Source organism: Oncorhynchus keta, chromosome 21 (genome assembly GCF_023373465.1).
Source record: "Oncorhynchus keta strain PuntledgeMale-10-30-2019 chromosome 21, Oket_V2, whole genome shotgun sequence".
NCBI classification, from domain to species: domain Eukaryota; kingdom Metazoa; phylum Chordata; class Actinopteri; order Salmoniformes; family Salmonidae; genus Oncorhynchus; species Oncorhynchus keta.
Window position 1 is genome coordinate 17,221,924 of NC_068441.1, and position 17,769 is coordinate 17,239,692.

At 41.4% G+C, this 17,769-nt stretch overlaps 1 protein-coding gene across 3 annotated transcripts; it reads left to right on the forward strand.

Annotated features, from left to right (window-relative positions):
• Positions 1-4,328: 4,328 nt before the first annotated feature.
• LOC118400196 (ubiquitin thioesterase OTU1-like) lies at positions 4,329-9,179 on the forward strand. Of its 3 annotated transcripts, none has more exons than XM_035796791.2 (3): positions 4,329-4,456; positions 5,271-5,494; positions 5,618-9,179. In XM_035796791.2, the coding sequence occupies exons 2-3, from the start codon at positions 5,287-5,289 to the stop codon at positions 6,316-6,318; spliced, it is 909 nt and encodes a 302-aa protein (XP_035652684.1). In that variant the 5' UTR covers positions 4,329-4,456; positions 5,271-5,286; the 3' UTR covers positions 6,319-9,179. The 3 variants fall into 3 exon arrangements, with proteins under 3 accessions (XP_035652684.1, XP_035652683.1, XP_035652685.1); XM_035796790.2 differs by lacking the exon at positions 4,329-4,456 and adding an exon at positions 4,487-5,150; XM_035796792.2 differs by lacking the exon at positions 4,329-4,456 and adding an exon at positions 4,513-4,564.
• Positions 9,180-17,769: the final 8,590 nt, after the last annotated feature.

Sequence of the window (17,769 nt, forward strand, 5' to 3'; positions counted from 1 at the left end):
GCTGGGCTTTTCACGCATGACAGTGTCTAGGGTTTGCCGAGAATATTGTGACAAACAAAAAACATCCAGTCAGCAGCAGTCCTGTGGGCGAAAACGGCTTGATGAGAGAGGTCGAAGAAGAACGCTAACAGCGGGCTGCAAATAGGCAAATAACATCTCAGTACAACAGTGCTTTGCAGAATGGAATCTCAGAATGCACAACTCGTTGGTCCATCTCACAGATGGGCTATTGCTGCAAATCAAATAACATTTTATTTGTCACATGCACAGAGTACAACAGGTGTAGTTTAATGGTAGACCTTACCGTTAAATGCTTACTTACAAGCCCTTAACCAACAACGTAGTTCAAGAAGTAGACTTAAGAAAATATTTAATAAATAAACTAAAGTCCAAAAATAAAATTAAAAAGTAACAAAGTTACATAACAATAATGAGGCTATATAAATGGGGTACCGGTACCGAGTCAATGTGTGTGGGTACAGGTTCGTCGAGGTAATTTGTAAAGTGACTATGCATATATAATAAACAGCGAGTAGCAGCAGTGTAATAACAAAGGGGGTGGGGGTCAATGTAAATAGTCTGGGTGGCTATTTGATTAATTGTTCAGCAGTCTTATGGCTTGGGGGTAGAAGCTGTTAAGGACACTTTTGGTCCAAGACTTGGCACTACTGTACCACTTGCCATGCGGTATCAGAGAGAACAGTCTATGACTTGGGTGACTGGAGTCATTGACAATTTTTTGGGGCTTTCCTCTGACACCTCCAGGTCTATAGGTCCTGAATGTCAGGAAGCTTGGCCCCAGGATGTACTGGGAGATACGCACTACCCTCTGTAGCACCTTACGGTCAGATGCCGAGCAGTTGCCATACCAGGCGTGATGCAACCGGTCAGGATGGTTCATCTGTTTGAAACATGTTGGTATTACAGACTCGGTCAGGGAGGGGTTGAAAATTTAATTGAAGACACTTGCCAGTTGGTCCGTGCATGCTTTGAGTACACGTCCTGGTAATCCGTCTGGACCCGCAGCTTTGTGAATGTATACCTGTTTAAAGGTCTTGCTCACATCGGCTACAGAGAATGTGATCACTCAGTCGTCCGGAACAGTTGGTGCTCTCATGCATGCTTTACTGTTTCTTGCCTTGAAGCTAGCATGAAAGGCATTTAGCTCGTCTGGTAGGCTCGCTTCACTGGGCAGCTCGTGGCTCAGTTTCCCTTTGTAGTCCGTAAAAATGTTCAAGCCCTGCCACATCCAACAAGTGTCAGAGCCGGTGTAGTAGAATTCAATCTTAGTCCTGTATTGACACTTTGCCTGTTTGATGGTTCGTCTGCGGTCATAGCGAGATTTCTAATAAGCGTACGGATTAGTGTGCCGCTCCTTGAAAGCGGCAGCTCTAGCCTTTAGCTCGGTGCGGATTTACCTGTAATCCATGATGACCAGTCCTATCAGCTAAAAACAAGAAGTAGTTCCAGTGGGCACGCAATCGAGGAGTGGAAAAACATTGCCTGGTCCGACCAATCCTGGTTCATGATGCATAACACTGATGGTAGAGTCAGGATTTGTCTTAAACAGCAGGAGCCCATGGCCCCATCCTGCCTAGTGTCAATGGTACAGGCTGTGGCGATGGTCTAATGGTATGTGGAATGTTTTCCTGGCACATGTTAGGTCCCTTGATACTAATTGTGCAACATTACTATTCCTTGAAAAACTCAGGCTGTTCTGGAGGCGAAGGGGGTTCCGACCTGGTACTAGATGGGTGTACCTAATAAACTGTCACAGTTAACATTTATTTTTAAAAGAGACTTGGTATCATAGCTGGATCCATCCACAATTTCCACAATGGAAACAAGTCTCTGATTTTGAAGTGATATCCCTGTCACGTTTTAGAAATGTTAAACTGTGTGAATACTTTTTTCTCACTAATTGGTCTTATGATGAATCAGATCATCTCTGAAAAATTGAAAAGATCTGATATGATTGTTCAAAAGACTAATTAGTGGAACAAATATCAGAATTGGTCTGCCTGTGTTATCGCAGCCTGTGTGTTCTCAATGTCAACACAACTAAAGAGCTGATCGTGGACTTCAGGAGACAACAGAGAGAGCACGCCCCCAATGGGGCTGCAGTGGAGAAGATGAAACTTTCCTCGACGTACGAATCACTAACAATCTGAAATGGAACAGAGTCTTATCAACCGCAAGAGGCTGAAGACATTTGGCTTGGTCCCTGGACCCTCACTTGCTTCTACAGGACCACCATTGAGAGCATTCTGTGAGGCTGTATCACTGCCTGATATGGCAACTGCACTGTCCGCAACGGCAGGGCTCTCCAGAGGGTGGTGCGGTCTGCCCAACGCATCCCCGGGGGCACACTGCATGCTCTCCAGGACATCTACAACACCCGGTGTCACAGAAAGGCCAAGAAGATCATCAAGGGCCTCAGCCACCCAAGCCACAGCCTGTTTACCCCGCTACCATTGAGAAGGCGAAGTCAGTATGGATGCATCAAAGCTGGGACTGAGAGACTGAAAAACAGCTTCCATCTCAAGGACATCAGACTGTTAAATAGTTACCACTAGCCGGCCTCCGCCCAGTATCATGCCCTGAACTTTAGTCACTGTCACTAGCCAGCTACCACCCAGTTACTCAACCCTGCACCTTCGAAGCTGCTGCCCTATGAACAAAGTCATGGAATACTTTAATAATGGAACACTGGTGACTTTAGTAATGTCTACATACTGTTTTACCCACTTAATATGTACTGTATGTACTGTATATTCAGATTTCTAGTCGAGGCCTATCCTATTTAACTATTGCTGTATACTATTCTACTCTACGTATTCTTCAGATATACTACATATTCTATCCATATACTGTCTATAATGTCTATAAATCCCATCATATACTGTGTATATATACAGTACCAGTCAAAAGTTTGGACACATCTACTAATTCAAGTTTTTTTTTTTGTACATTGTAGAATAATAGTGAAGACATCAAAACCATGAAATAACACATATGGAATCATTTAGTAACCAAAAAGTGTTAAACAAATCCAAATATAATTTATATTTGAGATTCTTCAAAGTAGCCAGCCTTTTCCTTAATGACAGCTTCACACACTCTTGGCATTCTCTCAACCAGCTTCACCTGGAATGCTTTCCCAACAGTCTTGAAGGAGTTCCCACATATGTACTTGTTGGCTGCCTTACCTTCACTCTGCGGTTCAACTCATCCCAAACCATCTCAATTGGGTTGAGGTCAGGTGATTGTGGAGGCCAGGTCATCTGATACAGCACTCCATCACTCTCGTTCTTGGTCAAATAGCCCTTACAGAGCCTGGAGGTGTTTTGGATCATCATCCTGTTGAAAAACAAATGATAGTCCCACTAAGTGCAAACCAGATGGGATGGCGTATTGCTGCAGAATGCTGTGGTAGCCATGCTAGTTAAGTGTGCCTTGAATTCTAATTAAATCACAGACCGTGTAACCAGCAAAGCACCCCCACACCATCACAACTAATTCTCCATGATTTACAGTGGGAACTACACATGCGGAGATCATCTGTTCACCTACTCTGTCTCACAAAGACATGGCGGTTGGAACCAAAAATCTCAAATTTGGACTCATCAGACCAAAGGAAAGATTTCCACCAGTTTAATGTCTATTGATCGTGTCTCTTGGCCCAAGCAAGTCTCTTCTTATTATTGGTGTCCTTTAGTAGTTTTTTTTGCAGAAATTCACGCAGTCTCGTCTGAACAGTTGATGTTGAGATGTGTCTGTTACTTGAACTCTGTGAAGCATTTATTTGGGCTGCAATCTGAGGTGCAGTTAAACTAATGAATTCATCCTCTGCAGCAGAGGTAACTCTGGGTTTTACTTTCCTGTGGCGGTCCTCATGAGAACCAGTTTCATCATATCGCTTGATGGTTTTTGCGACTGCAATTGAAGAAACTTTCAAAGTTCTTGAAATGTTTCTGTATTGACTGACCTTCTTAAAGTAATGATGGACTGTAATTTCTCTTTGCTTATTTGAGCTGTTCTTGCCATAATATGGACTTGGTATTTTACCAAATAGGGCTATCTTCCGTATACCACCATTACCTTCTATATTTCTTAATTCCATTATTTTACTTTTTAGATTTGTGTGTATTGTTGTGTGCTGTTAGATATGACTACACTGTTGGAGCTAGAAGCACAAGCATGTCCCTACTTCCGCAACAACATCTACTAAATACTGTATGTATGTGTATGCGTCCAATAGGATTTGATTTGATTTTTAATTGATAATAAAATGAATCAATCATCTCTTCATGCCAAAAGAAAACAAGCTTGTGTATACGTCATATTTGTGTAGAGAAACAACGTTACGAACGACGCAGATGTGACGTTGTACACATTAGAGACTGTCATTGGATATTGATTGTTCGCGCCGCCGCAGGGTAACACTTTTCATCAGGTAAGCAACTAAATAAAGGTCCAATTATTAATTAAACAGGTTCATTACGTAGCATTGGTATCTATGAAGCTAGTTATGTAAAGCAAGGCTGCAATGTCGTTAGTTAGTGTAAAGTACCATATTTATATATTTCTTAATTCCATTAGTTTACTTTTAGATATGTGTGTATTGTTGTGAGTTGTAGATATTTCACTGTTGAAGCTAGGAACACAAGCATTTCGCTACACCCGCAATAACATCTGATAAATATATGTGACCAATACAATTTGATTTGAACAGTTTAGCCAGCTAGCTTAGTAACGTTAGCTGTTTATGGTAGCTAGTTGTCAAGCTAGCTAGCTAACTACCAATCAGTTCATCAATGATATTGCTCATTCATAAATATCTGTGCTTGTGTGTAGCTAGACAGTTTGAGTTTACCATTTTAATTGAAGCCAGATAGCCAGCTCGTCTAGTATTGTAGCTAGCAGAAGAAGAAGGTGTCCATAACATGCTAGCTAGCTAGCTAGCTAACTTGCTAACTGGTGACTGCTGCTAAAACAGAAATACTCTTGGGAGTGGCAGGACAAAGAAATTGTTGCAGTCAGTTGTTTTGCTCTCACTGCTGTGATCAGCAGTTTAGCCACTTGTTTAGCTCCACCAAAGTGTCATCAGCATGGTGTGATCTGAAACAAATAACTTTTTCATTAGAAATGTAAGTAAGTCTAGCTTTAAGGTTCCTTGGCCTGAATAAACTAGCATACACTTCACAGGCTTGTAGGTGGCTAACAACTGAAGATGATCCCTTGTTGAATGGTGTTTTTTCCTCCCACAGTTTAAGGACCCCCAGGATGTTGCGTTTGCGTTGTAAGACCAAAAATGGGAGCCACATAATGCAGGGCCTGACCCACCAGTCCAGTGTGCAGGAGCTGAAGAGCAAGGTAGAGGAGCTGACTGGTATTCCCTGTGATGTACAGAAGCTCATGGTTGGCTACCCTCCCTCCAGCTTGGACCTCCGAAACAGAGATGCTCACCTAAGGGACTACCCTATCAAATCAGGTAGGCTATGGTGTCTCTTCTTACTTGAATAAATCAAATGTTCCTTTCACACAGCTGGATAGACTTCACCCTGCTATGTTATGGCTGCATTTGATTTTTTTTTAAATGACACATTTGTTGCAGGAGACACTCTCATTGTTGAGGAGGAGAAGAACAAGATGAAGACCCAGACCACAAATTCAGCTGTAACCAAGGGACCCCGTCTGGAGTTTCCCCCGGTGCTGGCCAGACGGGTCGTTCCAGCAGACAACTCCTGCCTGTTCACCAGTGTCTCCTACGTGGTAGAGGGAGGGGTATACGACCCAGCTTGTGCCCCCGAGATGCGAGGCCTCATCACCCAGATTGTGTCCAGCAACCCCATGGCTTACTCTGAGGCGGTGTTGGGAAAGACCAACGAGGAGTACTGCACCTGGATCAGACGTGACGACACCTGGGGTGGAGCCATCGAGGTGTCCATCCTGTCTAAGTTCCACCAATGTGAGATCTGTGTAGTGGACACGCAGACTGTGCGTGTGGATCGATTTGGTGAGGATGCTGGCTACCACAAACGCGTGCTGCTCATCTACGACGGCATCCACTACGACCCACTGCAAAAGGAGACGCCCGGCTCCGACGCTCCACCCCAGACCATCTTCTCCACCACAGACGACATCATCCTGGCCCAGGCCCTGGAGCTGGCGGATGAGGCGCGAAGGAAGCGGCAGTTTACAGACGTCAACCGCTTTGCCCTGCGCTGCCTGGTGTGTCAGACAGGCCTAGTAGGACAGAAGGAGGCCCGGGAACATGCCAAGGAGACAGGCCATGCCAACTTTGGAGAGGTGTGAGTCAGAGCACTTCCTCACAACCACCACAAACCCCCATATCTTACAACGCTGTGTGTCTGTATGATCCTCTACCTCACTTGATCCAGCATCAGACACTGTGTTCAGTCTTACCTGTTCAGTATTACAACTACAGCTGTCAGCTCACAGGCTACTTTACTGCAAGGTTATGAGCTCATGAAAAATATTCTGTACAATTGTTTTGGGGACATTTTTAGTCTCACCCAGTACACAGTGGGTGATTGTTCGTTGAAGTGTTGTTGCTCAGCAATGTAGCATGTGTTCAGTTTGTCGACACTAATGGAGCAGAAAGCTTTCTTAACAGAACTGGAGATGCCTGAAAATGCCTTACTTTGACAGTTGACTTGTGGCATAAAAGGTTTAGTATGGCTAGACTCTTCAGTACTACCACAGAAATCAGAAATCTTTTTCTGGGGCCATTGTGGCATGATACACGTTTGGTTTTACACATCAATAACAATATTAATTTAAAAGGTTTTGTTTGTAGATGCCTCACCAGTACAGTAACGGCAAAAGATCAAATATAAACCCAGTTACTTGGTAGAAAAGGTGTTTTTTCGTTGTTTTACAGTGGCAATGACTTTAATATTAGATAATAGCGGAGTTTAGCTAGATTCCTTATAGGTCAATACAACCCTAAATTCTTCAATGGTGCTGTGACAAGCTTATTTTCCAAATGTAGGCTATTGCTGAATTAGTTATTTTATACAGTGTGAGGTGTCTGCATCTTGGTGTGAAACATAAATATTTAATGCAATTATTATTATGCCATGGCACTCTGCCATTAAAAGGCCTTGGCATTACCTATAGTGAGATTGGTTTTTCTTAATTTTTTGTGTATTTTATATGGTGTAATTCTTTTTAATGAACATAACATTTGAATTGTTGTATTTTGGAGCTTTTAATCTTGAAATTGATAGATGAATAGACTTTATGATGTATAATGTAAATCTAAGGGATGAATCTTACATTTGCAGTTCAGGTAATGTCTACACAATGTGCTTTGCATCTCAACATTCACTTCATGATCGTGTTTTTTGCTTTTATCCCCCATTACCCTCACTCATATTGTTGGACTATTGTGACGACCACCAAGTGTTGTCATGTTGAACTATGTATGTTAAATCTAAATGCATGTCAGAGGAAGACTGTGACTCTTTATTATACTTTCACCAATGAAAGCCACCACGGCCTTGCTCTTACCTGGAAACCCGATGTTGAATTGCATTGAATTCTACGTTGGGCAGAAATGACTGTTTTAATCAGGAATGTTTCTTCCCACGACCTCTACCAGCCAGAATGTTGAATAAAATTATATTTTTACATACTTTACTGGTTGTCCATGCGGTTGGTCCTTTTGGCGGCAGCAATGTGAGGCTATATTCCACAGTAAAGTATAATTACATAAACTTTTCAAAGCACTGGTAGTGGGTTCAGATTTCTATCACCTGAAGCATGCGCACAAAATAAAAATGCCTGTACAAGATGCATGCATACTTGCCAAGCTCATGCATGTGTTTACATGGTTCTGTGCATGCTTCAGGTGATAGATATCTGAACTCACTACCAGTGCTTTGAAAAGCTTATGTAATAATACAGTCCTGTGGATATATATTGTCTCACATTCCTACCACCAAAGAACAAATCGCACCGACAACCGGTAAAGTACGTTAAAATATCATTTTATTCAACATTCTGGCTTGTAGATGTCGTGACAGGAAACTTTCTGATTCAAATGCTCATTTTTGCCCGATGTAGAATTCATTGCAATTCAATGTTGGGTTTCTTGGCAACCCTTGCTATTGAAACGGAGTGTAGAAGACGTTGATATAGATAATTGAACCCTTTAAACATGAATTCTGACTTTTCTTCACGTGGTTGGTAATGTTACTGGCAAAAAGATTCATCCCATTATTTTTGTTGGCAGAGACCAGTGTAATGGTGAAATGCTGGTGATTTTTTTTTTTTTTTTTCCCCCATCAGACTACTAATACAGTCTAAAAGATCTCACACATCTATTCCCATTTTACTAAACAAAATGTTTAAAAATTAGCTTTTGTCAGCTGGTCATATACAGATACCAAAGTGTCCCTTTCAGAAAACTTGTGACTTGTTATTTATAGAACATGTATCAGCACTAGAAATCTTGTCTTACAATGAAATACTCTGGGTCAGGGTCGTGTTTGTGTGGTCGCCTATACTGCCCTACAAAGGCAAAATGCAGTAACTACGAAGTTGGTCAAAAATCTTTGATCTATTGTAATGGCCAGGTATGTTTTCTGATTAATGTGGTATTTCGTTTCCTCACACAAGTCAATTGATCAGAATATATAATGGTGTATCAGAAATTGCTGTCTCTAGACAGAAAAAGACTGAAGACAGATTTTGCAGTAAGAAAAATACATAGTTTCTGCATTTTTCCTTTGTAGGGCAGTATATGTTGCCTGTTCTTGCTGGGACTTTCCAACGCCTTTGACATGTAAGAGGTATGGGTCTGGGGCATGGTTTTAGTGCAGAGCTCTCCAACCCTGTTCCAGGAGAGCTACCTTCCTGTAGGTTTTCACTCCAACCCCAGTTGTAGCTCACCTGATTCAGTTTATCAACCAGCTAATTATTAAAATCAGATTAGGTATGGAGTGAAAACCTACAGGACAGTAAGTAGCTCTCCATGAACAGGGTTGGAGAGCCCTGTTCTATTGGGTGTTGAAGTGACTAAAATATGACTTCTCCCACGTTCCATTACATGGATGTTCAAGGACACTTTCAATGAATGTTGCACACAAAGCACTACAGAGAAACTGGGTTTACTTGATTTTTCACAATAAAAGTCACCATTTAGGAGATTATTTGAGTGAATGTGTTTTTGTATTTGGTTTCAGATTCTAATGTGCTTTGAGCCCTGCAAATTGATACCATGTTGTCAACCAATGAATGATCTCTCTTAGCAATAGTACCGCTGCCATTCACTGTTAACCTTTTGCGATGTAGGCTACTCTGTTCTAACAGTGTATGAGGATCTCTGTTTGGCTTTAGTTTCATGTTTAAAGCATATCTCTGATGGGAGAATGTAATGTGGAGCTATATGACAGTAACCCGAGACACCATCAGTAACTGAATACAGTAATGCATATATCTGTTTTCCTTATGATAAACTGCACAATACAGATGGGATTTATTTGCAGGATGTCAGCAAAAAGGCCTAGCCTAGGCCACCTCTAGTGGGCGTTTGATATAGGGAACTAGTGGCTGCCTAGGGAACAAAAATGGTAATGCTATTGTAGTATACTTTTTTTTTTTTAAATTACACAATTTAGGGCTCTATTCACTCTGTAAAATTGAAGCGTCACAGATATAAATTTAAAGGTAATTTCAAATTGAGCCAACATATGCCGTGTTTACCGTGAATACTGTCTCTGCTAAAGCTGAAACATTGCCTTTAAATGTCAATCACGTAAAGCTGAATTTCTGCAATGCGGATTGAATAGAGCCCTAAATCTTGCTCAATTTAGTTAGTAGACTAACTTTATAATTATACAGAACAATAATATAAATGCAACAATTTCAATGATTTTCATATAAGGAAATCAGTCAATTCAAAACAATTATATGGATTTGGGACTATAGGTTCACGTGACTGGGCAGGGGCGTAAACCTGGGAAGGCATAGGCCCACCCACTGGGGAACCAGGCCCAGAATTGAGTTCTTCCCCACAAAAAGGCTTCATTACAGACAGAAATAGTCCTCTTTTTCATCAGCTGTACGGGTGGCTGGTCTCAGACGATCCTGCAGGTGACGAAGCCGGATGTGGAGGTCCTGGGCTGGCATGGTTACACGTGGTCTTCGGTTGTGAGGCTGGTCGGACATACTGCCAAATTCTCTAAAGTGATGTTGGAGGTGGCTTATGGTAGAGAAATTAACATTCAATTACCTGGCAATAGCTCTGGTAGACATTCCTGCAGTCAGCATTCCAATTGCACACTCCCTCAACCTGAGACATGTGGCATTGTGTTGTGTCACAAAACTGCACATTTTAGAGTGGCCTTTTATTGTCCTAAGCACAAGGTGCACCTATGTAATGCTGTTTAATCAACTTCTTGATATGCCACACCTGTCAGGTGGGATGATTATCTTGGCAAAGGAGAAAGGCTGACTAACAGGGATGTAAACAAATTTGTACACACCATTTGAGAGAAATAATATTTTTGTGCCTGTGGAACATTTTGGGGATATTTTATTTCAGCTCATGAAACATGGGAGCAGGGTTCAGTGACCAAAAGCAGCTATAATGAATCCCAATCCTGCAAACAGGATTAAATCAATTGAATCATTGCCAATTCGCTGGATTAGACATGTTATTTTAAAAGAACCTTCAACCTCCAATAATAGGATTGGAAACCTGTGCATGACTACAGTGACACACGTCTACACTCATTTTCAAACAGGTATTCTGTGAATATAAGACATTAGTGGTAGGCATTATTTTAAATACTGTAACAAAATTGCTTACTGCTTCCAGGATCAAGGTTAGCAGCCCTGAAACATGTAGTACACCCAGTGACGGAAGAGAAAGTGATGCACCCCACTCGCTGTTCAATTAATGTCAACGGCTTCTTCGTCATTGCAGGCGACTGACTGCCTACTGACTGATCTACAAATCAACTTCCATCATCAATAATGTTAGGGTTGCGTCAATTCGAATCTGGTATCAGGATAAGTATGACACTGAGTCACCGATTGTATACTATGTATTTTTTATTAGCTAAGCAATAAGTGGTAAATGCAATTTTCGTATATACGGGCTCTCTGTCCCACCTCGCAGGGCAAACAGAGAACTGACTTGTTCTTGACAAAGATATTATAAATATACTCTTGACAGAAATAGTTCCTGCTTCCGAGCCGGCCTGTCAGAGTAGAGATTGGGCGTGGTTTAGACTCACCCAGCCTATCGTTGATTGTTGGCGCAGAGCTGGTCCCTGCCTCCGGGCGCTCCAGTTGATAGATGTAACTGTTGCTGTGAAGAATATCTATGCGCTCATGCTTGATACCGTTATCTCGCACCTGGCTCCTGTTATCTAACAAAATACCGTTTGTTCTCGCAACGCTACGTTCTGAATGTGCCACCCCCCAACTCATTGCACAGTTCCTTGATGTTATTCTGTATTTTTCCATCATGAGAAAGGCCCATGGCCCTGAAACGGTTAACAATGTTTCAAGTCAGCTATGTTGCATAACACAAACATACATCCACACAAGCCAACGGCAGATAATATTCAATCACATATATGGTAACGGGTTATAGTGCATAACACAGAATCCTCATAATCCCCCTTTTTACACCCCTGTGTGGTGTAACCACACCATCCGATATACTAGGTTGCTGATGAACCCAGGAACTTTAAACCTTTATTTTGTAAATATATGAAGTGATGCTCATCCCTTTGTTGATTAACATATATATAAACTGGAGTTTTTGATTCCCCCTTTTGACACCCACAAGGGTATCACTCATCTCATGAAAATAGCATTTCATGAAAATAATACAAAGTTTATTATTAATAAAACATTTAAAAAACATTTTTTACAGAAGAAATGAAAAATCAACCAAGAAAAATATAAAGAAAAAATAAATCAACAAGTGATATATGCTTTTGTCTCCCCCTTTTGACACCCATAAGGGTGTCACTTATCAAAAACAGGATAAAACTTTGTTTATTGACATGTAAGATATAGGATAAAACTTTGGTCATGGAAAACAGAGTAAAGCAGAGCAAAGCATTATTATAAACCATCTGGTCCTCTCAGCTACTCCTATCCTGTACCAGGTGGGCTCCATGCCACCCAGGGACTCCAAACCTTCACAACAGGGAGAACAAACATACTGGAAAGAAAACGTATCATAAAACAAAAATATAAAAGAAGGAACTGTAGTGGTGTAATATTTATTCTACTACCTCACCCACAGCATACCATGGGTCATCCTCAGTCAGTCCCATCCTCCCCTGAAAGCTTGATTCAGTATCAGCATCTCCAACTGGAGCATCAAGCAAAGGCATCATGCCTGAAGCCTTCACCACATCTGTAACAGACTTCTTAAAACACGGTATGATGCAAGCAGCACAACACATCAATAATAAAAATACAAGAATTAGGGTCAGAAATCCAGTAACCACCATACCAGTGTACTTACCAAACCAGGCTCCCAACCAAGAGAACAGTCCAGACTCCTCCACCCCCGCCATGGTCCTCATCTCAGCAGATAGTGCATCAAGCCCACTAAGGGCCTTAGATATACTACCATCAGGACTGGTGTTATTAGGAATAAACGTGCAACATTGTTCACCGAACATCTTACAGACACCCCCCTTACTGGCAAGAAGCATATCCAAAGCAAGTCTATTCTGTCTCGCAACCCTAGATGTGGCCTCCAGCAATTCAGACATACCAGTGAGTGCATCACGAGAGTAATTCACAAAACGCTGTTGATTATAGTAGATATAATTAATCCATGCAGTCTGTCTTGCATCCACTATGGCTGGACCTATAATTAGGTAGTAAGTGCCAGAGTCCGTCATTCCTACCCAAGGCCTGAAACTCATGAGGAACCCCCACTGGCACCCCCAACAGATTAGTGTGTATGTCAACTACATCCTCTGTCCATGGAGCACTACGTCTATGTCTCCCATGGGATGGAATGTTTTCAGGCCCCCTGGATACAGAACCCAACAGCTGTTCAGCAGCAACATCAACAATGGTCAGTGGAATTATCAGACTGGTCAGAGCACACGTACCTTGTCAGTCTCCTCTAATTAAGGGTCTCAGTATTCTTTTGGGTCCACATATCCATCACACATCGGCCAGACCACTAGTTTGGTTTAGGCCTGCAACTGCCCAAGTGGCATTGATGGTCATGTTACTACTGCAATCAGCTTCAGGCAATCTCCCATAGTCTATGCCATTACCTGTACCCATGATGCAACTGTAATTGCCCCCATATGCCTTAACACCCCAAGGGGCTCGATGGGGAGGTATTGTAGGAAACACAAGGCTCAAAGAGGAACAGAGGGTTGAATTGGTTTTAACCTGGTAAAAACTTCTCAGAATACATAACCACCCCTCTCCTTCTCCTATAGCAAATGGGTGTGTAGCCAGAACAGGTCTAGCATGACCACATATAATACAGTCCTTTCTTTTCAGGGTCTTAGCTGGATACCTCATAAGACAGCCACAAATTGTCCCTACCATCAAAACCAGTCTCAGTGCCTAATTGATCAATAGCTGAATAGTCTAACGTTAATTACCTGAATGGGATTTGACACAGTGGTGGTGGGTGGCAGACTCGTTCCAGGGGTGGTAGAGGAGTGTGTCTGGCTCTGGTTCGTCTGGGACCTCTGTGGTTTTGGCAGCACCTTCATAGAAAACACACCCATCGTGTCTGTCCTGGTCCTTTGTAGTCCGAGGGTGTAAGTGCCTGCATCAGAGAGCTTAATAGTTTTGATGGTTAGTAGGATGTCATCACCTTTACAGAGTTCAACAGTGCTCCCAGGTTTCCCTCATATCATGGAAAACCTATCCACCTTTGTGGGATCCCCTATGCTATAAGGATACCCACTTCTCCAATCCCAGAACTGTCCCAAGTTGGTTATCATGTAATTCCCATATGGACACCCTCCCCCATTACACAGGTACTCCTGTACACAGGTGTTAAAACCAAACACAAATATCTCAATTTTTTCCCTGCCCTGTTGGCTCAAAATATGTCTCAAATACTTAACATGAGTCTACCATAATTAAAACTTATCCTAGCTCATTTTCACACCACATTCATCAGAGAAAATATAATGACACTATAATGTAAATTTCACTGCCTTTTTGTATTAAATTACCTTAATATCAGTATTACAAATGACCCTAGATTCTCCATCCAAATGGCTTTCCAGTGAGGCTGATCAGACCACAAAGGAAAGTTACAATGGAGGTCATAAGTCATACCACCCCTTCCAAAGAAGTGTTTCTTACTATATTAAACAACATTCCTTTATCAAAATATTTCACCTATTTAATTAAGACTCAGAAAATAAAAATGTATAATATTTCATATGTGAGTGTACCCCTTTAAGATATCATGTCTATATGTGAGTGTACCCCTTTAAGATATCATGTCTATATGTGAGTGTACCCCTTTAAGATATCATGTCTATATGTGAGTGTACCGCTTTAAGATATCATGTCTCTGGGAAAATTGAAATGTACTCCCTCCAATCATTAGTTTTAAATTTACTCGATGTTTCATGTAACTCATTCAATCTTTCTCCAAATTGTCTCCCCAAAATTCTTCTTAAAAACCCTGCCATTAGACACACACAACTGTGAAAAACATACACTGTCCCTTTAACATAAAATAAACTCAGCCTGCAATCCACTTTGCGGGCCTTTCATTGTTCCCCATGATGCAAAACCTATAAATATTTGAATTACAATCCGAATGAATTTTAGTCTATGTCACCAGTATTTAACCAGGCTCCCCGTCGACTGGGAGCCCGTTGGGCGCGGCAATACTGCCCTCTTCTATCCATCGTCTGTAGAATTTCTCCTTTCTTTCTCCAATCTTTTCCCTCTTTTCCTCCATTGGCCTCTAATGCTGATTTCAATGTTTTCAACACATTCTCTGCCTCCTGGTTAGCCATTGTCTAATGTATTTCAATTACTTGTTTAATTTGAATACAATATAAATTATCAGGTTCAATTGTGTGCTGCCTTAGAATGTGTCCCAATCTAGCCACTGTCTAGTAAACACCGTGCACTTCTCCTTTACCGTTTCAAAACATAACCTAGGTCTCACACCTGTTATTTACCCGAAGATCATACAAACTTGGTATTAGTACATCGACATAATACCTAATGTACCACAATCATACGGTTCGACTCCCTCAAACCTTACAAATATACGTCAGTTCGACATATACGGTTGAATCACTCCAACCTGCAAACATATACGGTTGAATCACTCCAACCTGTAAACATATACGGTTGAATCACTCCAACCTGCAAACATATACGGTTGAATCACTCAAACCTTACAAACATACGTCAGTTCGAATCACTCAATTTAAATAATAAAAATGCACAGTTATTTATCCTCCCTTACTCTTATGCAATATAACCAGGTACCACAGCCCTTATAAGGATCTATAAACCTTTCATTCAAACTTGATACCAGCTACAACTGAAATATCTAATTTACCACATACAGTAAGGCAAAAAAGTATTTAGTCAGCCACCAATTGTGCAAGTTCTCCCACTTAAAAAGATGAGGTCTATAATTTTCATCATAGGTACACTTCAACTGTGACAGACAAAATTAGTAGAAAAAAATCCAGAAAATCACATTGTAGGATTTTTTATGAATTTATTTGCAAATTATGGTGGAAAATAAGTATTTGGTCCCCTACAAACAAGCAAGATTTCTGGCTCTCACAGACCTGTAACTTCTTCTTTAAGAGGCTCCTCTGTCCTCCACTCGTTACCTGTATTAGTGGCACCTGTTTGAACGTGTTATCAGTATAAAATACCTGTCCACAACCTCAAACAGTCACACTCCAAACTCCACTATGGCCAAGACCAAAGAGCTGTCAAAGGACACCAGAAACAAAATTGTAGACCTGCACCAGGCTGGGAAGACTGAATCTGCAATAGGTAAGCAGTTTGGTTTGAAGAAATCAACTGTGGGAGCAATTATTAGGAAATGGAAGACATACAAGACCAATGATAATCTCCCTCGATCTGGGGCTCCACGCATGATCTCACTCTGTGGGGTCAAAATGATCACAAGAACGGTGAGCAAAAATCCCAGACCATACGGGGGACCTAGTGAATGATCTGCAGAGAGCTGGGACCAAAGTAACAAAGCCTATCATCAGTAACACACTACGCCGCCAGGGACTCAAATCCTGCAGTGCCAGACGTGTCCCCCTGCTTAAGCCAGTACATGTCCAGGCCCGTCTGAAGTTTGCTAGAGAGCATTTGGATGATCCAGAAGAAGACTGGGAGAATGTCATATGGTCAGATGAAACCAAAATAGAACTTTTTGGTAAAAACTCAACTCGTCGTGTTTGGAGGACAAAGAATGCTGAGTTGCATCCAAAGAACACCATACCTACTGTGAAGCGTGGGGGTGGAAACATCATGCTTTGGGGCTGTTTTTCTGCAAAGGGACCAGGATGACTGATCCGTGTAAAGGAAAGAATGAATGGGGCCATGTATTGTGAGATTTTGAGTGAAAACCTCCTTCCATCAGCTAGGGCATTGAAGATGAAACGTGGCTGGGTCTTTCAGCATGACAATGATCCCAAACACACCGCCCGGGCAACGAAGGAGTGGCTTCGTAAGAAGCATTTCAAGGTCCTGGAGTGGCCTAGCCAGTCTCCAGATCTCAACCTCATAGAAAATCTTTGGAGGGAGTTGAAAGTCCGTTTACCCAGCAACAGCCCCAAAACATCACTGCTCTAGAGGAGATCTGCATGGAGGAATGGGCCAAAATACCAGCAACAGTGTGTGAAAACCTTGTGAAGACTTACAGAAAACGTTTGACCTCTGTCATTGCCAACAAAGAGTATATAACAAAGTATTGAGATAAACTTTTGTTATTGACCAAATACTTATTTTCCACCATAATTTGCAAATAAATTCATTAAAAATCCTACAATGTGATTTTCTGTTTTTTTATTTTATTTTGTCTGTCATAGTTGAAGTGTCCCTATGATGAATATTACAGGCCTCTCTCATCTTTTTAAGTGGGAGAACTTGCACAATTGGTGGCTGACTAAATACTTTTTTGCCCCACTGTATGCTTCAGCAACCATCCAATGTAACACAGGTCTTTTTAATTTGTTGGCCTGCAAATTCTATCCGTAGATCATTCACTCTGATACAGCGCGCCCACTTATATCCCAGTGTTACTGCACTCACTCTAAATGTACCCAAAGTAAATATCCATTTATACTAGAAAACTTTCCTCATGCATACCAGTACACAACAGCATTCATTGTTACATTGCGATCCTGCTCACACACACACACACTAGTGAATTCCTTTAACCAATTCGATTCACCGTCATTCAAACAACTGGGTACGCGTTACACCAACCGACCCATTTAGTACATTACATTCGTTGTTATACCATAAGAGCGATCGATCAGTTCAAAATTGCATTTACCACTATGTATTCCTCATGATCCTTTAACAATATAAATTAATAGAATTTTGTTACTTACATCAAACAGGTGTCTCACAAAACTAAATTCAGCCATGTTGCATAACACATCCACACAAGCCAACAGCAGATCATATTCAATCACATATATGGTAACGGGCTATAGTGCATAACACAGAATCCTCATAATAACTAATTGTTATTATTCGTAGATCAGTCAGTCC

Bases quoted from the DNA above. Each gene is read 5' to 3' on its own strand.
- LOC118400196 (XM_035796791.2), top strand. From the start codon at position 5,287: ATGTTGCGTTTGCGTTGTAAGACCAAAAATGGGAGCCACATAATGCAG. The intron at 5,495-5,617 runs GTAGGCTATGGT...CATTTGTTGCAG, and splicing joins GGACTACCCTATCAAATCAG to GAGACACTCTCATTGTTGAG.